Genomic DNA, 19,920 nt, shown 5'->3' with positions numbered 1-19,920 from the left:
AACCTGTAGTTACTCTCAGTAAAAATGGAACTAGGGGGTGTTGAGACAGGTGAAACTAGAATGATTTTATCTGTTCTGTCTCTGTTGTCCACTAGAGCAGTTTTTCACAGGAGGGCTCATGCTTTTCTTCATAGAACAGCTCATGCCTTTTACAGAGCCCTTACACTAGGCATGTTAGGATCAAGCCAGAGCCAGCACCAGCAGAGGAGGGACACTACAGAACAATAGTTTCCTCACTATTTTCTTTACTGTCTTTTTGGACTATGCAATGTAGTTCTATATGCCAACAAACAGAGTCTCCCTCTTGTAATTAATTGTCATTTCCTACTTTAGCTTCTTCCTATAATGGGAAAACAAATCACATTTTCACAATGATGAAATTCTGCATGTGAAAAGAAGTGCTGTAAATTGTTTTAACTTCTTAAAATTAGCTTATTCCATTACTTGAAAGACCATAATTTGTAGGAAAACTTGAGTTTTCAAAACACAATTTTGAAATAAATTTTAGTAGATAGGTAATTTTTATAGATGGTTTCATATATATATATATGTATATATATATATATATACATATATATATATAAGATTTTTACATTTTAAATTTTTGTACTTCTACATTTTACAACATGACTTTTCTACTTATGAAAGACATCTTACAAATAAATTAAAAAACAAAACAAAACACATTTCAGAATATCCAGCCATCGTGCTCGCTTCGGCAGCACATATACTAAAATCAGAATATCCAGCCATCAAATCTGACATGTCAGTAGTTGTTTCTCCACCACCAAAATTCTACATACTAAATTTTCTCTCCAAAAATCGAACTTTGGTGAGTTTGTTAAACTCTTCTATCTTTATTAAAGATGAAAACTTTTCCACTCTGTATTAAAATTATTCCTAAGAAGAAAAGGGCAGTGGAAATGTCTTCCCAACTCTACTTTATTAAAAGAAAAAGAAAGTCCACATTGAAGAAAAACGAAAACCCCATCACACAAGAACACTGAAGGTCAGCTTGAATTAACCGACAAACTTTGAAATCACTGACTCACTTTGAACTCCATGGGAGCGTACTATTTTCCAGGTTTCTGATGCCACTTCTTTGACATCCACTTGATAGTGATGAATAGGCACACCTCCATGGGAGTCCGGCTTGTTGAAAGAAACCTTGGCTGTGGTCTGTGACAGCTCTATAATCTTCACTCCATAGGGACTGGATGGTACATCTACAGAAAAGCAAAAACAAAGGAAATATAAGCCAGGTAATATGGGCGGCCATTATTTAGGCTTAATGGTATGCTGACAATTAGGAATAAAGGAAAATTGCTCCCTATGTCACTTAATATATTTGAATTAGATAGCTTGCATAAACTGCTGAATGATGTTTTCAAATTGCAAGAAAGTATACATTAGTCATTCTTTATAGAAAATGAAGAGTAAAATCTTTGTTATCAAATTCCATTGATGGAGGCATTAATTTTACTTCTGCCTTTTCTATATAATATGGGGATTTTATTTGCATTCAAGGAAAACAAGCTCCCCTGTGTATGTCTGTGTGTGTGTGTGTGTGTGTGCGTGTGTGTGTATGTAAGTGTGTGTGTAAGAGAAAGAAAGAGAAAGGGACAGAGACTGAAGGTACAATTAAAAAACAACATAAGAAGAGGGGTGCGTGGGTGGCTCAGTGGGTTAAAGCCTCTGCCTTCAGCTCAGGTCATGATCAAAGAGTCCTAGGATCAAGCCCCATCCTAGGATTAAGCTCCATATTGGGCTCTCTGCTCAGCAAGAAACCTGCTTCCTCCTCTCTGCCTACTTGTGATCTCTGTCTATCAAACAAAGAAATAAAATCTTTATTAAAAAAATATAAGAAGAAACAAAGACTTTATTGAATCATCAGTACAAATATCTTTTGTGAAGATGTGAGATTTATTTTTTTGTTCATTAAAATTATATTAACAATTTTGGGGAAAGTGTCAAGTTCAGAGTAAGTGTCCTTATGAGCTAAATAAAACTGTAAACTCCCTGTTCTAGTTTTGCTTATGTATTATTTAAGTAAAATAAACCTTTACGTGAAACCCTTATATTTTAAAAACAGCTAGAAAGTCTGTCTTGCGTGTTTTTGTGTTCATCCATTACGTTATTTCAAGCTCAATAATGTATCCTGTTTGTTTTTTCCAGTATACAAAACTTTATAATTATCAAAAATGCTAAAGAGGCAAGAGGAGAAAATAAGAGAGAAAAAAGGAAACTAATGAAACTTCTACTCCAGAAACATAAACAATTAGAGGTACGTTAAACACTGAAGTGTTCTCTATCTCTCAGTTTCTTTTTATCCTCCCCCCCCCTTTTTGTTTTAAAGTAATCTCTACATCCAGCCTTGGTCTTGAACTCACGACACACGATGAAGAGTCACGTACTCACTTAGTGACTGAGTCGGCCAGCTGCCCCTCTTCTCTTTCTTTTCAGTATTATATTTGAAACAATCATAAAGTTGGAAATTTACATATGGTTTACTTAAAATATATACTTATATTATAAAAATATGTAAGTAAGGGGTGCCTGGGTATTGCAGTCCGTTAAGCATATGGCCCATGGTTTCAGGTCAGGTGGTGATCTCAGGGTCCTGAGATTGAGCTCTGTGCCAGGCTCTGCAATCAGTGCAGGCTACTTAAGACTCTCTCTCTCTTTACCCTCCTCTTGTTCCCTCTCTCTAAAATAAATAAGAAAATCTTTAAAATGCATATATATTACATATATATACACACACACATACACACACAATCTCTGAAATTAATTTTATTAAAAAAAAAACAAAAAACACAAAACAAACAAACAAACAAAAAACCTTAAGGACACCTGGGTGGCTCAGCCAGTGAAACACCTGCTTTCAGCTCAGGTGGTGATCCCAGGGCTCTGGGATCGAGTCCTGCATGGGACTCCCTGTTCAGCAGGGAGCCTGCTTCTCCTTCTCTCCACTCATGCTCTCTGTCACTATCTCTGTCTCTCTCAAATAAATAAATAAAATATTAAAAAAAGAAAAGAAAAAATTTGATTGAAAAATAACACAGTCAATGTAAATTCCTGTTCTGACACAATCAAACATTCATAGAAAAATCTTTAATGGCTGTCAAAAGCCAAGTGTGCCTCATTTTCTAGACTTGAAAGAGAGCACTATAGATCACATAAAAATATGCCTTATAAATGGTACTGGGAAAGAACCAGGAAGGCAGTTTTATGGCCTTTAAGATATGAATATTGTAGAGAAATGCAACAGTGTACATTTCAGCTTTAATTAGTAACTGTAAATTATTTGGATATCCCTTTAAGTGCATTATGGAATAACTTTAAGATTTGGAGATTAATGTGAAGAATATTGATGTAACCCAAAATCATATTGATATTAAAATTTTACCTGGAAATAAAAATTGTAAATGACCTAAAAAATCTATGAAAGATGCCATATATGAACATTACCATAGTTTCATGTTTCTTTAATCCCCAGGTTATGACTATAGGTTCTTTTAATCTGTAGGTTTGACCTAAAGTTTGCAGAAACAAAACAAAACATACACCAACTTCACGTTTGCTTATAACAGGACTGCCGATTCTTCACTTAATGCCTATTTATGCTCTACTGTGAGCCAGGTCTAAACTGGACATCATAGCAATTATAATCTTCAGTTTAAGGATACATTTGAAAAGGAAAGGTGCTAAGTACTGAGGGGGGAAGGGAGAGATGTGATACATCCTGGACTCCACTTTTGACCACACATTCAGACTAGACATGGTTCTTGGTTCTTACTCTGACCACAGAGGTAAGCATCAATAGCTAACCTGTGCCCTTGACATGATACGACTACAGAGAAATAATCAGCTTTTTTTCTTAGCACAAAGGAACCATTACCAAAACTCAAGCCAGAGGGTATGTTTTTCTAGCCAGATTGTCTATTTTCCGATGGGCTGACTCTTACCCTGGTTTTTCATTTGCATTTATTTTTTGCTGGTCTCTTCTTTCTGCTACTGACTAAAAGGAAAACCATGCTTATGACTTGCAGCTCTCATATATCCCTAAATAGTTTTATTTCTTTTACCTCCTGATTTTAGATGTCCAACCACTTACTACCAATGTATTCCACACTCACACATATGCATGCGTACATATATGCATCATTAAGAAAAGTGACTGGACTATACTCAGTCACCAGGAAATAGATGATGAATTGAACATTTCAGTAATTAAAAATAGTATACAAAGGTACAAAACCTATTCAAGTGGAAAGGGTCTAAAAAGCCTAGAACCAATATCTCTGACTCATCTCTCCACTCTCAATTGTTTTATAATCATGTTCATCCTCAAGTCTATCTCTCCGATACATCATAAGTCACAAAGTTATTTTCATCATTCCCACATCATAATTCTTGTGTTCTACTCTTCCTTCCTGTTTCCACTTCTAAGTCCAAATCTCATCTGTTTCTACCTGCAATGCCATTAGTGGCTCTTGGCTTCCTTTCCTATTGGACATCCCACCAAATTTCAATCCATACGGCATGTAAATGCAAAATCAATCTTTCTAAAGCACCACTCTAATCACGTCACTTCCCTGGGTAGGGTAATCAGAGCTTCCTCCTCTTGATAACATCAGGCTTGGGCTTTTCAGTCTGGCTTTCAATATCCTGAATTATCTGACTTCACTGAGTCTATGCAAACAGAGAATCATGTTGTCAAAGACTATCAAACATGGTCCTAGCTTTACAATGGGCCTTGTGGATATCTAATTCCACTTAGAAAGTTTCCATCACTGTTAGTATATTTTTCTAAACTACTTTCTAGCACCTTCCATCTCAATAATTAATGAATGCCACCCAATGCAGAATAATTGTACAAACATGTGTTTCTTTATTCTTTCTTTTCACCTCTACTAGAAACAGCAAAAAGTTAGATGAAGAGCTTGGCTATATACCATCAGAATCTATGCAACCAAAGTCTGTCCTTGCTACTTTTTTGAACTGCAATCTTAGACAAATCCTTTGTTTTTCATCAGTATTTTTCTTTCTAAAGTGGAAATTATAATGATACCCACTGCTAAGTTTGCTATAAGGATTAAGTAATGAAGTATACAAAACAGACCTGAGATGTACTTAGCAAATATTGTCACTGTCATTTTGCTATCATTCCCTGATAACCATATCCCTTCTGTTGCATTATTGCATATCCACAATATCAATATTTTGTTTTTTAAACTGAGGTATTATTTATTTATGACATATTTACAGACTTACAGAATTGGTTTTTTTCCAAATTATTTTATTTCTTTTCAGTGTTAGACACACAGAATTGTTTTTATCCAATACATCATCTTGCATAGAACCTTAAGAAAGAACAACATATTCTAGGAGTAAAAATACGTGTCTTAAGAATTTATGCATAACCCAACATTTTTTGGACACCATCAGTTTGGCTTCAGAGAACACAAACACCTGCTTAGAATATTTTGAAGCCAAGGAACAAAGTAAATTCAACAATATAAAGTAACTTATTTGACCTTGAGTGTAATATTTTAATTAAATGGAAGGTAAGAGATACAATAACATTGAGGTTTAGCTTAGAGATATGGATGGTGTACGATACCAAAGAACTGGGGCCGTGATCTAGGAGCAGGACGAAAACAATCTTTAGCAGACTATTGTAGGAATTGCAGTATGCAGTTAAATTAAATGATTAGTTATTCGTTTCCTCATTAAAAAAAGGGGTAATAATGACAATACTAAAGTTGCAGTCGTAAAGATAAATTAGTGGATATAAATCATTGGAAATTCACAAATACCATTTTCATTTTTCTTTTCTTTAAAAAGGCTGTCAGAGTATAAATAATGTTGACAAAGATTTTGATATGTATACATATGCCTAAAGCCACAGCTTGATCAAAGTATAAAAGTGAAAACTTTCAGAAAGTCTGACTTGGTGATTATGTTATCTTGTGAAAGGTTAAAAAAAAAATGAAAAAAGTTGCTTCTCTGAATTTAATCCTGATAAAATAAAATATTAAGAGGAATTATGGGGCGCATGGTGGCTGAATCTGTTGAATTTTGGTTTTATTCAGGTGATGATCTCTGGGTCCTGGCCTTCACACTCAACGAGGAGTCCACTTTCCCTCTCCCTCTGCTCCCTCCCTTGCTCACATATGCTCTCTCTCTCTCTCTCTCTCTCTTTTAAATAAATAAATAAAATCTTAAAAAAAAAATAAAAGAGGAACTAGTAAGTGAAGTGAAAGTACATGGTACAAAGAGCTTTATTAGGGGGCGCCTGGGTGGCTCAGTGGGTTAAGCAGCTGCCTTCGGCGCAGGTCATGATCTCAGGGTCCTGGGATCGAGTCCCGCATCGGGCTCTCTGTTCAGCAGGGAGCCTGCTTCCCCCTCTCTCTCTGCCTGCCTCTCCATCTACTTGTGATTTCTCTCTGTCAAATAAATAAATAAAATCTTTAAAAAAAAAAAAAGAGCTTTATTTAAAAAAAAAAGCACAACAATCAGATAGAGATAGAGATGTCTGAAAACAGATCCAAAATAATACATTAAATATCATATTCCTCTAAAAAAAAAAAAAAGAATCCAGAAGTAAAGATACACTCTATAAAGCAAAATTCTCAAAGTTTATGTCCAAAGGTACACATGTGGAAGAAACGGAAGGGAGCTCATGAATATAATGAGACTGCATAGGAAATCTTGGATGAGTAAATGTTTTAGAAACATTTTTAAAGTGAGATGAATCATGGAATTATGGAGCAGTAACTCCTCTGGCTATAGGCTAAGCTGAAATATAGTCTGTTGAAGACAACAGCAACAACAACGATTAGCTCTGCATATGTGCTTTAGCTCGTACACTCTTCCTCAACTGCATCCACGATTCTTCTCAAATATAAATCAATCTCAATATGAAGACTGAAAAATAGAAGTCATCAAGCAAGCTTGCTCAAATTGTGCCCTATCACTTCTGGATGAACCTAAAATGTAAGGTTGCCTTCCTCTTTTTTTGAAGGCCAAACCCTACATCTCTGAATGTAATTTCTTTAACTTCTTTCTTCTCTAGATCACTGCATCACCGGAGAGCTCTTCTCTTCCCTTTTGTGTTTTTAGTCTTTTGTATTTTCAGTCTTCCTTGCATCTTACTACCATGAACTATAAAGATCTCTCTGACATGATACATTTTCTTCAGTTCTACTCTCTTCTCAGGATATGAAATTTTTTTAAATTTAATTTTATTATTTGTTTTGCTTCCCTGTCCTGCTATTTCAACAGGCTGTTCATAATTTCTTCCCTAACATCTTTACTCCTGGGAATCTGGTTTCCTCAGACACTGGGAAGCTGGTGACAAAGGTATGGTTCAGAGTCACTGACTCAGCTCTGAGGATGAGGATGTGGGTATGGCTAACCTTAGATCAATTGGAAGAGTTTGATATTTGTCAACCTTCCCTGAAGTGAAAGTACTCAAGTAAGTATTGGGCCAGAATGGTGCTTTAAATCTAGGTAACAGACATGTCTTAGACTTTTTCTGTTGATGCATCACATCCATTTCTATCATCTAAGCTACTCCCCTTTATCAGAAGAAACAGAAGGCAAAATCTTCCATTTTGCAGACTTACTTGCTGGTATGGTTTTAAGTGCTATGAAGGCACTCAGGGTGAGATATCGAGTAAGTGGTTTACCATACTGATGGGGAGGGAAGACCACTCCCACTTTTCTGAGGAGGTTCATCTGGACAAGAGGCCCTACAGATGTGAATGAAGGTAGAACCTGGACCCCCTACTCCACAGCCTGTTCACAGGTTTCTGTGTGGGATGGCTGTCAGGTCAACAGAGGGGTAGCTTGGTAGTAGCTTTTCCTGACTTCCAGTTAGCAGTTGCAGACTTGACCTCTGAACTGCACTTTGCTAATTTGACTCCTGAAGCCAGAAGGCTGGTGACTCTCTTGTATTCCCTTTCCTCTGTCTTTTCAATGATTTTATAACCATTCAACTCACACTATTCAGTAATTTTCTGTTTGGTTTCTTAGTCAGTCTCCATGTGATAAAAGACTCAAATATTAAGGGATTGTCTCATAAAGGACTGACCTTCCTGGATTCAGCAAGGCCATATAATGTGCAGGATCATATCAACTGTATGCATCTGGGGACCAAGCTGAGATGGATTCCATCTGCTTCTGCTCTGAGTGACCATCTTCCTTCCAATAAGATTTTGTGTCTATTGTTCCTATTTCAGTTACAAACTTCATCTAAACATAATAGCAAATTCACAACACATCTAAAACCTTAGACATTTCTTATTTCACTACCTATCTGGTTTTCTCCAATTGCCAAATCTAAAGCATTATTCTACTGATCTTTTCACAACACTTGATCACACATCTTTAAAATTTTCTTTGTACAGTGGTTATATTAACTCTTTGAATAATTGTTTCTCATTTTATTTGTTCCTATATTTTTAAGTCCAGTGATTAACCTGAGGTAATCCAGGGAGCTCTCCTTAATTAGATCATTTCTACTTCTAACATTCTTCATTGAAGTGCTCATTTACACTTGAGGTATACGTGGAAATTATTTCCCTCTGTAATACTCAAGTATTGACCCTTCTCACAAGTCATGGACTCTCATATCCCATTATTAATGGGGCATTTCCATTATGACTAACAAACATATTAAATAAAACATACTAAATCCTTTATACATTCAATAATTCATTTAAACTTACTACAAGTCAGTCAGTTTTATGTTGGAGGCAGAAGTGAGACAGCAATCCTTACTCTTTTGGTGGTTACATTGTAATTATATGAAAGTAATTATATATGTAAATTTTACATTGTATTTAGATAAAAGTAATTATATATACATAAATTATTTACTGTAAATACTGTGGTCAAAAATTTAGCAGACATGGGAGATAGTTGGGGGATAGGGATGAAAGCTGAAGTGTTGTAGTTTTAAAAATAAAATAAGACAAAATCAGAGATGGAGACAAACCATAAGAGACTCTTAATCCTAGGAAACAAACTGAGGGTTGCTGGAGGGGAGGTAGGTGGGGAGATGGGGTAACAGGGTGCTGGGCATTAAGGAAGGCACTTGATGGAATGAGCACTGGGTGTTACAGGCAACTGATGAATCACTAAACTCTACCTCTGAAACTTATAATACACTATATGTTAATTAATTGCATTTAAATAAAAATTTTTAAAAAGAAAAAAAGGAAATTAAGTGAACAAGAATATCTTTGCTAAAAAAGGGTAATATTTAACCAAAGGCCTAAAGGAATAAGAAAAAAAAAAACTCATGAAAATGTGAGGTACAAAAATAGTAAGGAAAAAGATGAACTATGTCTTGGGTTTTTAAAGAAGGGGCATGATCTGGGCAGTGGAGCATGGCTAACCTGGAGGAGGAGACAGAGGACAGAACTCAAGGAGGGCAGAGTAGGAAGGAACATTGTGAAGCCTCATAGGCTTTCACACTATGAAAGTGTGGCTTCATCCCTGAACAAAACGTTAAGCCAACAAAATGCTTTGAGTAGAAGAAAATCACGTTTTTTAATTAGTTTATTTGTTTGTTTTTGTTTTTAAAGAATTCCTCCTGTTGTTGTTGTTTATTTAAACTATACACCAGGGGGAAACTTCTCGCCAAGCAGGAAGACCAATTTAAGAATTTATGGCACAATCTATATTAAGAGCAAAGCAAACCAACAAACCAAAGAAATAAAAACAACCAAAATATAGAATTTGATTTCACGAAACCAAGGAGACTTTGGAAATACCTTGCTAGTAGAATCAACAAGACACATCAAGGGGTTGGGCCTGGGTACATAAGTAGATTTGAGGATGACTGAAAAGTGGCAGTTGCCATTTATTGATATGGAAAGAATGCCAAAGGAAGGTAGGTAAGGGTGATTGGCTTTGGATATCTGGACATCTGGACATTTTCATTGTCTATAGAACATTTTTTTTTTTAAGATTTTATTTATTTATTTGAGAGAGAGAGAGAGAGCATGAGAGAGAAGAAGGTCAGAGGGAGAAGTAGACTCCCCAGGAGCTGGGATCCTGATGCAAGACTAGATCCTGGAGTCCAGGATCACAATCTAAGCAGAAGACAGTGGCTTAACCAACTGAGCCACCCAGGCACCCCGCCTATAGAACATTTAAAGGGAAAGGGAATTAAGCAGTTGGTTATGAAAGTTTAACATTCAGAAAAAAGATCCAAGATGAAGATATATATTGGAGTTACAGGTGGAATACAGGTGGTATTTAAATCCATAAGAATTTAGCATATCAAGGATATGAGTTGATATAAAAAGAAAAAGATCCAAAAATTGAGGGACAGTGGTTTTGAACAGGTCAGAGATTTATAACAACTAGCAAAAGATATTAAGGAGAGCTCGATGGGGAAGGAAAACAAGAAAAGCATGTTGACATGCTAGCTAAGTTGAAGGCTGAAGAGATGATTCAAGGAGAAAGAAGTGATTAATTGGGTAATATTCTGCCACTAGATCAAGAAGTATGAGGACTGAGAGTGGGCCACTGGATTGAGCATGAAGAAACTCAACGGATACCTTGAAAATAGGTTTTATAGAGCAGTACAGGTAAAAACCCAACTGGAAGAGTTTGTGACAGAATGAAAGAAAAGTAATTAGGTACAGAAAATATAATCAATTCTTTTGTGAAGTTGTTTTTTTTTGTTTTGTTTTGTTTTGTTTTTTTAAGGAAGAGTAGAAGGCAAAGAATTGATGTGGTTGCCAGAAGAATTTACAAGGTCAGGATGATTTTTTTTAAAGATAAGAATTATTTTTCACTACAGAAATAAAAAGCTTACTTTTTTTTTTTAACACTGACACTCACCAAAACAAAAGAAAAGTAATCCATTTTCCTGTTATACACACAGACACATACATACACACATACATACATATATATGTATGTATAAAGAATATATGCATTCTATTATCTCCCTTTCTGGAACAGTGGACATTACTTTAAGATGTTAAGATGTTTGAGTTTACACTTATAAATTTTAGGTTATTTAGAGAAACATGGAAATGAAACATGTAGACGAATGCAAACATGCTAAATGTTTTTAAGGACATGCATAATTTGACCACATCATTATTTTCCTGTTCTCATCACCACCACTGATGTCCTCACACAATATGGCCTCCAGTCTCCTGTGATTGTGCAGTCTATGCTATTTCACAACATGGTACCCTTGATTCTTGCCATTTCTCCCTTTCTTTTCAAGGGACCTGTTTCTACTCAGTCTTTCAGACTGAACTCAGAAGTTGACACCTATTAGAAACCATCCCCAAGAATTCCAAAGGGAATTCCATTCTGTATTCCCAAGCATTTCATTTCATTTCATTGCATCCGTCTCTATCATGTATATAGCAAGGGAAGTTTGGAGTTTTTAGTTACAAAGCAGAAAGATCCTTTTATGATGGTAACATTATAGAGACTGATCTCAATATGGTATAGGGTATGGGCCAAATTCCAATTTCCATGTTTCTCTAAATGTAGATTTCTACCCTTCTTTTGTACTCTAACTTCAGTGTAAAGATCAGGGGCCATATATTACTCATTTCCTGATTCCCAAAGTCTAAAACAGTGCCTGGTACTTACTAGAAACTCATGATACACATTGTGAGTAAGTGAACTGACAAATGATTAAAAATTGTTGCAAGGAGGGGTTCCTTGAAAGTTATATCTAGCTATCCTGATTTTCTTTTCTTCCAGAGGAACCAGGGAATTACAAAATTAAGCTGATGTTATGCATAGTTTCTCAAGGCACACAAAAGTTTGCCTCATAGTTTTGGAGAAAAGAGAGCAAGACATAGACTTTTCCAGACCAGTTACTAAAACTGATCATGTAAAAGAAACCTGGCTTTATATTCAGTTGAGGAAAGTTTGTTTCCAAATGAACCAACTTTCACCAGCTTTCAGGTTTTATATGTAACAAGGGTCTGGATCAAATATGATTCAGTTATAAGGAGGTGCAGATTGACTATAATTCCATAAATACAGAATTTTGTTCAATTGATCCAGGTTAGCCTATAAGCAGGTTACTCTTCCCAAAAATGACTTGATAGATTTCCCCATGACTTAGGTGAAAATACAGATGACCATACTTTATGGTATTTTTGAATTAAATCAATTCTGGAAAGAGGGCTAAAACATTGGATTTGACAAGGTCTTAGTAGGTTAAAAAGGTGAGTCTAAATGGACAAGATGAGATTTAATAGGGGTAAGTAAAGGGTCCTGACTGAGGTTAAAATAAAAATCAATTGTGAAGCACAGCATGGGAGAACTCACTTAAGAGCAGTTTGTGTGAAAAAGATACAGGACTAAAGGAAACAAAGGCAAAATGACTTGAAATTTTGTAACCTTTAATAGAAATACAGTGTCCAGTATAAGGGAGGTCATTACCACACAATCAAGTTTTACTCTGCACTGGTCTATAATTACCAGATCTGTGTTGTTGTTGTTTTTCCCTAGAGCTATGCATTATATCTAAAGAGACATTTAACAAACTGACTTTTACCCAAAGAAAAGTGATCAATATGAACTAGAACTTGGCCATAATAGTAGCCCGCTAGTATTTATTGAGTACATGCCCTGTGCTGGAGCTTTGAATTCATTTTCTCACTGTCTTCGCACAGTTCTGCTCAGCTGGATCTTGGAGTGACTTCTGTGGAGCACTGAAACTCCCTTCAGCACAGAAGCACCCATTCCCAATGTGAGATGTGTTGCCCTGCAGCTTACGGCAGAGTCCCTCCCCTAAAAGTGCCCAGGAAAAGGTGACTTTATCAGGAAAGCCTATCAACTAATGAGGCAAATGGGAGCTCATCATATTAAAATTTAATATGAAAAAGGTTACAGTTAAGAGTTAAATATAATGAATGTAAGAAAGTTAAAACAATGAATGAAATCATTTGATAATCTGCAAAAGTTAGATTAATAGTCTTGAGAAAAACTTCAAAAAATACACATATAAATACATATAGACTACCTTGTCAGATCATGACTATTAGAAGTAGAAAAATGTAAGGAAGGAATGATAATTTTTAACTATATTGTTACAACTTGATTATCCTTTATGTCTTCTATATTTTTAATTTTCTCTAAAATGAGTATTTAAATCAAAAAAGAAAATATGTTTCTAGCTAGAAAAAAAGATTATCACCCTAAGAAGTGCACTTGAAAAAAAAAAAAAACTATTGAAGAAGTCATTTTAAAAAAACCTCTCTGTCCCTCTCTTCATCTAATTGTATTTATATGTGGTATTTTAATAAAAAAATTAATATAGCAAAATTGGTTATCAAACACATATGGGAAATATCTGATATTTCCCATATATAGTAGTTTTCTAAAGATAGAATATAAACCAAAGAAGACTGAACCACTCCTTGCTCCTGAATATGAAGCCAGGGCCTAATATGAAGACCCTGTTCATGGTTTTTCTGATTTAATTCAAGCACAGTTAAATATAATTTATTTTAAAAAATCATTTGAAAAATGGACATAAGTTCCTTGATATTAATTGTGAGAATGTAAAAACAAAAATGGAGTTAGAATTAGGAGTTGGCCAATGTAGATCATGTAGGAAGTAGGAGCAGGGGAAAAAAAGACTCTGCCTTCTCATTGACCCTTTACTCATAGGAGACCTTTGATCTAGTTAATATTTTATCCTACTTACTATTTAAATCATCATCATAATAGATATAATAATAACAAATTGAGCTTTTACATATTTTTGCTAATTTCTGAATGTATCTTTTTTTTTGTAAAGTAAGTATAAATAATTTCTCACGTATGTCTTTGAGCTACTTTGAGAATTATGTCGCTACTCAGGATTCAAGTTAGCTAACCACTTCAATGTGTCTTCTTGCCAGAACTTTATCAAGCTTTTTTCCCCAGCAGAGATAAAAGCAAATGAAGTGGGTAGCATAGAGATGAAATATCAAGCTTACAAATATAAGTGCCAATTTTCATACCTTGCTGTACCATACACATACATATCCTGCCAAATAAAGACTAGACCACCATAGTTAAGAATAGTACTATTGGGCACCTGGGTGGCTCAGTCATTAAGCATCTGCCTTTGCTTCAGATCATGATCCTGGGGCTCTGGGATCAAGACCCACATTGAGGCAGTCAGGCTCCCTGCTTGGTGGGAAGCCTGCTTCTCCCTCTCCCACTACCTCTGCTTGTGTTCCCTCTCTCGCTATGTCTCTCTGTGTCAAAGAAATAATTAAAATCTTTAAAAAAAAGTACTATTATCATGCTTACTAAAACATTTTAAAAGATGTCTAAATAAATTACTATATTTTAGAGTAAAAATTAGACTTCTATATTCAAAAACACCAGTTGTCTATGAATCAATGAATATGCAAAAATTCTTTTAACTATTTTAAAACCATTTATAAGGTCACATATAGAAACGATGTATACACACACAAAAAAGATTTTTTTTTAAATCAAGAATGCTAGCTATATTCATGTTATGTTGCTTTTCTGAAATTACTATATTTAGGTATTTGTTTGTTGGCCTTAGTTTCCCTTTTTTTTTTTTTTTTTTAAGTAGGCTCTATACCCAGTGTGGAGTCTAACCCAAAGCTTGAACTCACAACCCCAAGATCAAGACCTGAGCTGATTTCAAAAGTGAGACATTTAACCAATAGAGCCCCCCAGGTACCCCTACTCATTTTTAAAAACATAATTTCATATTTTTAGAAAATTTGTAAGACTACTGCACAGAACTTATCTTTTTAATGTGGGCCATTTAGAGTAAGTTGACATGGTGCCAACTTAAGGGTGTATTTACCATAACAAAACTCTCTCTTACATAAGCTCTAGAAAACAATTAAATTACCATCTAATCCAAAGACTACAATCAAATTTCACCTATCATCCCAGTAATGTCCTTCATAACAAAAGATGCAGGCATGGCACTTATTTGTTATTTAACTTTACTGTCCTTTAATATAGAAAGTTTCCTTAATCATTCCTTTGCATGGCTTTGACACTTTGGAGGCACCTCAATTCAGACTTGCCTTCCCTTTCCTCATACTAGATTCTGATTATGCATTTTTGGCAGGAAAATTATAATTGTTATTCTGTGTTTTTCTTGTTGCCTATTTCTGGTAGCATCCCAGTTTAATTTTCTCATTACTGGTGATGTTAATTTTGATCACTTAATTAAAGTGGGATCTGGTAGGCTTACAACTATAATGTTGCTACTTTCCCTTTGTAATTAAAAAATAATTTCGGGGTAGACACTTCAAAAGTATTTTGATTTTTTTTTTTTTATCATCTTACTTGCTAAATTTTTTCTCAACATACACCTGCATTAGCAACCATTGATGCCCCTCAGGTGAATTCATTTGTATTATGGTATTTGTTAAAAATGGTTGATGGATGCTTTTTTAAAATTTCTTTTCCTCCTAGCAAAACATGTTGTTTTAGAATTGTACTTTCATTGTCCCACTCCTAGAATCAGCCATTTTTACAAGAAATCTTAGTTACTTTTAGTATTTAGAAACCAAGATGTAGCTGCCACCCATGTTTGGTCTTTGCTGCTGAGGTGCTGGAGATCTCAAATCCTCTTTGTGGATACAGCTGGCTGAGAAATTGTTTTCTTTTCTTTCTTTCTTTTTTTTAATTTCAAGTTTTTATTTAAATTTTAGTTAGCTACCACATACAGTAAAATTGGTTTCAGGTGTAGAATTGATAAAATTGGTTTCAGGTGTAGAATTTAGTGATTCATCATTTACATATATAGAAATTGCTTTCTAAGTAAGATTCCTGACAAAAAGAAGTTCCTTGTGGAAATGACTGAACACACCCACCCACCCACACACATATACACACCTTTACTTCTTTTCCCCTTTCTATATCTACCTACATACATTAAAACCAGACTTCACACCTATAACTCCAATACCCAACCATTATCCCAGAGTCATTTTAGTTTTTGTATTTTTACATAATTGCTGATGTCACCCATGTGCTTGCAGACATGAATCATTGATCTTTTACCCTACCACTTTACTTGGATCCCCCCTTATACTGATTAGGTTCCAACATTCCTCTCTGGGTTGCTGTTTCTATCTTGCCACATGCAAATACTTCTTACTGGCCCAGACTCCAACACCCCACACTAGACCACTAAACCCCCTTGTAGTCTATTAACTCTGCTGATGCAGAGTTAGGTCTGATGCCCTATGATAGGCTGCTGCGCCCCCCATCTGCATGCAGATGTCTATTGTGCTCAGATATAAGACTTAATTATAAAGGAGGTAAAAAAGGAAGGAAAAGAAAAAAGAAAAAAAAAAGATTTTGAAACAAAGGAAGGTAAAAAGTGTTTTCTTCCTATAGTTTTCTCAGAATATATAACACATAATTTTATATGCAGTTGTTGCTGTTTGAATTCATTGCCCTTTTAAATCAAAGTAATCTGTTACAACATAAAATAACACATGCCAAATGATCTGGGCCTTTTACTAGGTCAAATAGGCCAATGAGATACTGGGCTGTGATACTGACATCTATTTTGAAATATTTAAATTTCTACATAACATTTCTCTTACATTTTATTTAAAATCACATTGCACTTTCATTGTTCAAATTCTTCAGGAAAGACTAAATTTTGTAAGCATTAGAAAAAGAGGTCCCATCAAAGGAATAATGTTTATTACTGCTGATGTTTAAATATATGTTTCCCATCTAAGGCTCAGGGCCTAATTTATTTTTATATCTCTATTACAATTTCAGTTGAATCTATCTCTTTCTGAAAAAAATTTTAGGTATGTATTTGTCACAAAATTTTGAAACACTAGGAAAGTTGCAGTATTCAAGAAGTATTTCCAATAACATTTTAGCTCTTAGCTTGAGGAACATTTTCTTTCTTTCTTTCTTTTTTTCTTTTTCTTCTTTTTTTTTTAATGGTTAGGCTGAGGGAAACTCATTAAGTTAGCATCTTCATAGTAGGATAGGTATCAAACATATTTTTCAGTGAAAAATGTCACAGTAAGAAATGTCAGATATGTGGGCACATGGGTGGTTCACGTTCAGTCCACTGGGTGTCTGCCTTCGACTTGAGTCATGATCTCAGGATTCTGGAATCCAGCCCCCCATCTGTTAGCCTGCTTCTCCCTCTGCCCTTACCCCCCTGCTTGTGCGCTCTCTCTAATAAATAAATGAAATCTTTAAAAAAAAAAAAAACTGTTAGATATGAAGGTATACAGACAATAAATATTTCCTGAGAATTTAATAAGATATCAAAATCTCATGAATATAATGTTCTATTTTTTAATTTTTTCCAGAATTATAAGTACTTAAAAATTTTTAAAAATCTAGTCATTAGCAAGTTTATCTATACAAACCTACATCATTTGTAAAAAAGCAATGTAAAATTGTATAACAGTATTGATATAACTGTATATACATATACTGATCACATATTTGGTTATTATCTATAAAAATTTTCATACTAATTAGAAGAAAACTTGCCTAATTTCCTGAGGCTTGGAATTAATGTAAATAATGAATGCTTCTGATCAGTAAAGATCATGCTCCCTTCAATTTATTATCAGTGAATTTTTATATGACTTAGCACATTTCATTTTCCTAGAATTTAATTGCTTGTGTAATGGTTTATTCATATCCCTAAATGTGGATAGTCTACATCTTATGATTTTCATTGAGATTAATTTTCTTTTCTTTTTTTCTTAAATTTTATTTATTTATTTGAGAGAGAGAGAGACAGAGAGAGATAGCTAGAGAGAGCAGATGCAGGGCTCATCCCAGGACCCGGGGATCATGACCTGAGCCAAAGGCAGTGGCTTAACAGATCGAGCCACCCAGGAACCTCTGAGATTAATTTTCTAAAAACTTCATGGTAAATGACATATAGTTGTTTTTTTCTTCCTTAATTCCTTCCTCCCTCCTTTTCTCCCTAAATTCCCTCTTATCTCATTATTTTCCTTCCTCCTTTCTTTCCTTAAGCCCTTGTGCACAACCCCTTCTCTCCCTTCTCTAGTGTAGCAAAACTTGAATTGGAGAGAAAGAGATTTCAGTTACATAATAATTTGAGTATTATCAGCTTTGTAAACTTTTTAAATTTCCCTTTTGGTCTTTCTAACTAAAGGCATGACTTTACATATCAACAGAAGTAAATATATTTCTTAATATAAAATGATAGTTATATACGAGAACTCTACTTAGAAAACATTTAAAAATATTTTTGTGGAAACAACTTATTCTATTAAAACATAACAATCCAAAAAAATTAACATTACAATAATTTTCTGATATTTCTCTATGTAGTTCTAAAAGGCAAAAATCGTGTTTTTGTATCTTCTGAGCTATGCGAAATATACTACAATGTATACTTTCAGACTTCCAATTGGTCTTGTAAAACATAATGCAAATTCTAGAAATAAATATGTGTGTTATATATAGCTTATTTATATAACAAAAAACGTAACAATTTCTAGTTAAAATGAATTGTGTCTACATGTTATTATTTGGTATCTTTAAGCTTTGGGGCAAGAACTAGAATGTTTTCATATATAAAATGAAACACTTTTCATTGAAAGTTATATAACTTTAAATTTTCTATTTGCCTTAAAAATAAGCTATTCTTGTACTTTCAAGCTTAGGATTTTAAAATAGGTGAATTTTAGTTTATTTTCTCTCAAGATGTCTTTTTAAATCTTTTGATAGGATTCTTACTCAACATAAAATATAATTTGCTTTCTTAAGACATATCTTTTTTACTTCTTTTGTAGATGGCTCAATTGTAAAGTTGGGTGATCAGAATCATGGTTTAAAATCAATCTTGATTAGTAAATATGTTCTAATTCCTCACTACCTGTCAGATGCAATTGTTCTAAATTTTTAAGCACTGGTTCATTCTTCCTAATAATAACCTATATCATGTCTTATAAAAATAAAGCTATTTGCTTATAGAAATATTTTGAGATCTAGGAAATTATTGGGCTATACTTACCAGCCAAAGCAAGAATATATTCTTGAAATCTTGTTCCTATACGGTTAGTGGCTGTGCAATTATATCGTCCAAAGTCATTGTCAGATGTAGGTGCTATCTAAAATAATCATAATAATAGAGGTTTAACAATTTTAAAACAAAATCATGGCAGTTTTAAAATAGATTCTAGTATGACCACCATCTTCACACTTGTTCAATTATTCACAACTCCTTGTCATAACTCTTTTTCTCTCTGTCAAGTAAGCATCACACCCTTTTAAGATGTAATGCATGGAGCTATATTTTCACTAGGTGAAATATAGTTTAACTATTAATTTATTTGGTAGACAAATACCGTCATTTTATTATATCGATTGAATAGAAAAAGTCATTAGATATTTGTGTATGGAAAGCTCAGAAAGTGGCTCACAGTTTGAAAAATATATATTCTGCAATTGTTGCAGACATGAGGTTGAAAACAGAACACTGTACCAAAAGCATGGTTAATTAACCCTCTGTTTTCTCTTTTAAACTAAAGTCAAGCAGATTTAAAGTTCATGAAAGGCTGGAAATATACCAGGTTTATTTTCCCCATCTCATGATTTTATTGAATATAAAATATTAATGAAGGATGAGGACTTACTTATCCTAAGAAAGAAAGAAATAAAGAAAGAGGAAGGAAGGAAGAAAAATAATCTTTCCAGGTATGTATTTTGCTAGAAAATGTTGCCGTTGGGTAGCAACCCCTGTAGATAGGCACATTATCTTGATGGCTAATAATAGTATCTTGCCTCCATTTCTGTTCAATTCCTATCATTCTCTTTCAGTTTAGGTGGAAAATAGCTGACCTCAGTCCTTACACATTTGAAATCCGTAATTAAGTTAACCTTCCAGGAATCTATTGCTGAACA

General features: G+C 34.3%; 1 protein-coding gene across 2 annotated transcripts in view; it reads right to left on the bottom strand.

Moving 5' to 3' along the window:
- NCAM2 (neural cell adhesion molecule 2) overlaps window positions 1-19,920 on the bottom strand; it is a 514,403-nt gene that overhangs the window by 90,066 nt on the left and 404,417 nt on the right. For both annotated transcript variants that reach the window (XM_059164507.1, XM_059164509.1), the window contains exons 11-12: window positions 19,031-19,127; window positions 1,053-1,226 (exon numbers count right to left, since the gene is read on the bottom strand). In XM_059164507.1, coding sequence (XP_059020490.1) covers window positions 1,053-1,226; window positions 19,031-19,127 — 271 coding nt within the window. The remainder of the gene's footprint in view (window positions 1-1,052; window positions 1,227-19,030; window positions 19,128-19,920) is intronic.

This window comes from Mustela lutreola, chromosome 2 (genome assembly GCF_030435805.1).
Source record: "Mustela lutreola isolate mMusLut2 chromosome 2, mMusLut2.pri, whole genome shotgun sequence".
Lineage (NCBI taxonomy): Eukaryota > Metazoa > Chordata > Mammalia > Carnivora > Mustelidae > Mustela > Mustela lutreola.
Note: the sequence above shows the minus strand (reverse complement) of the source record. Positions and strands in the feature narration are given on the sequence as shown.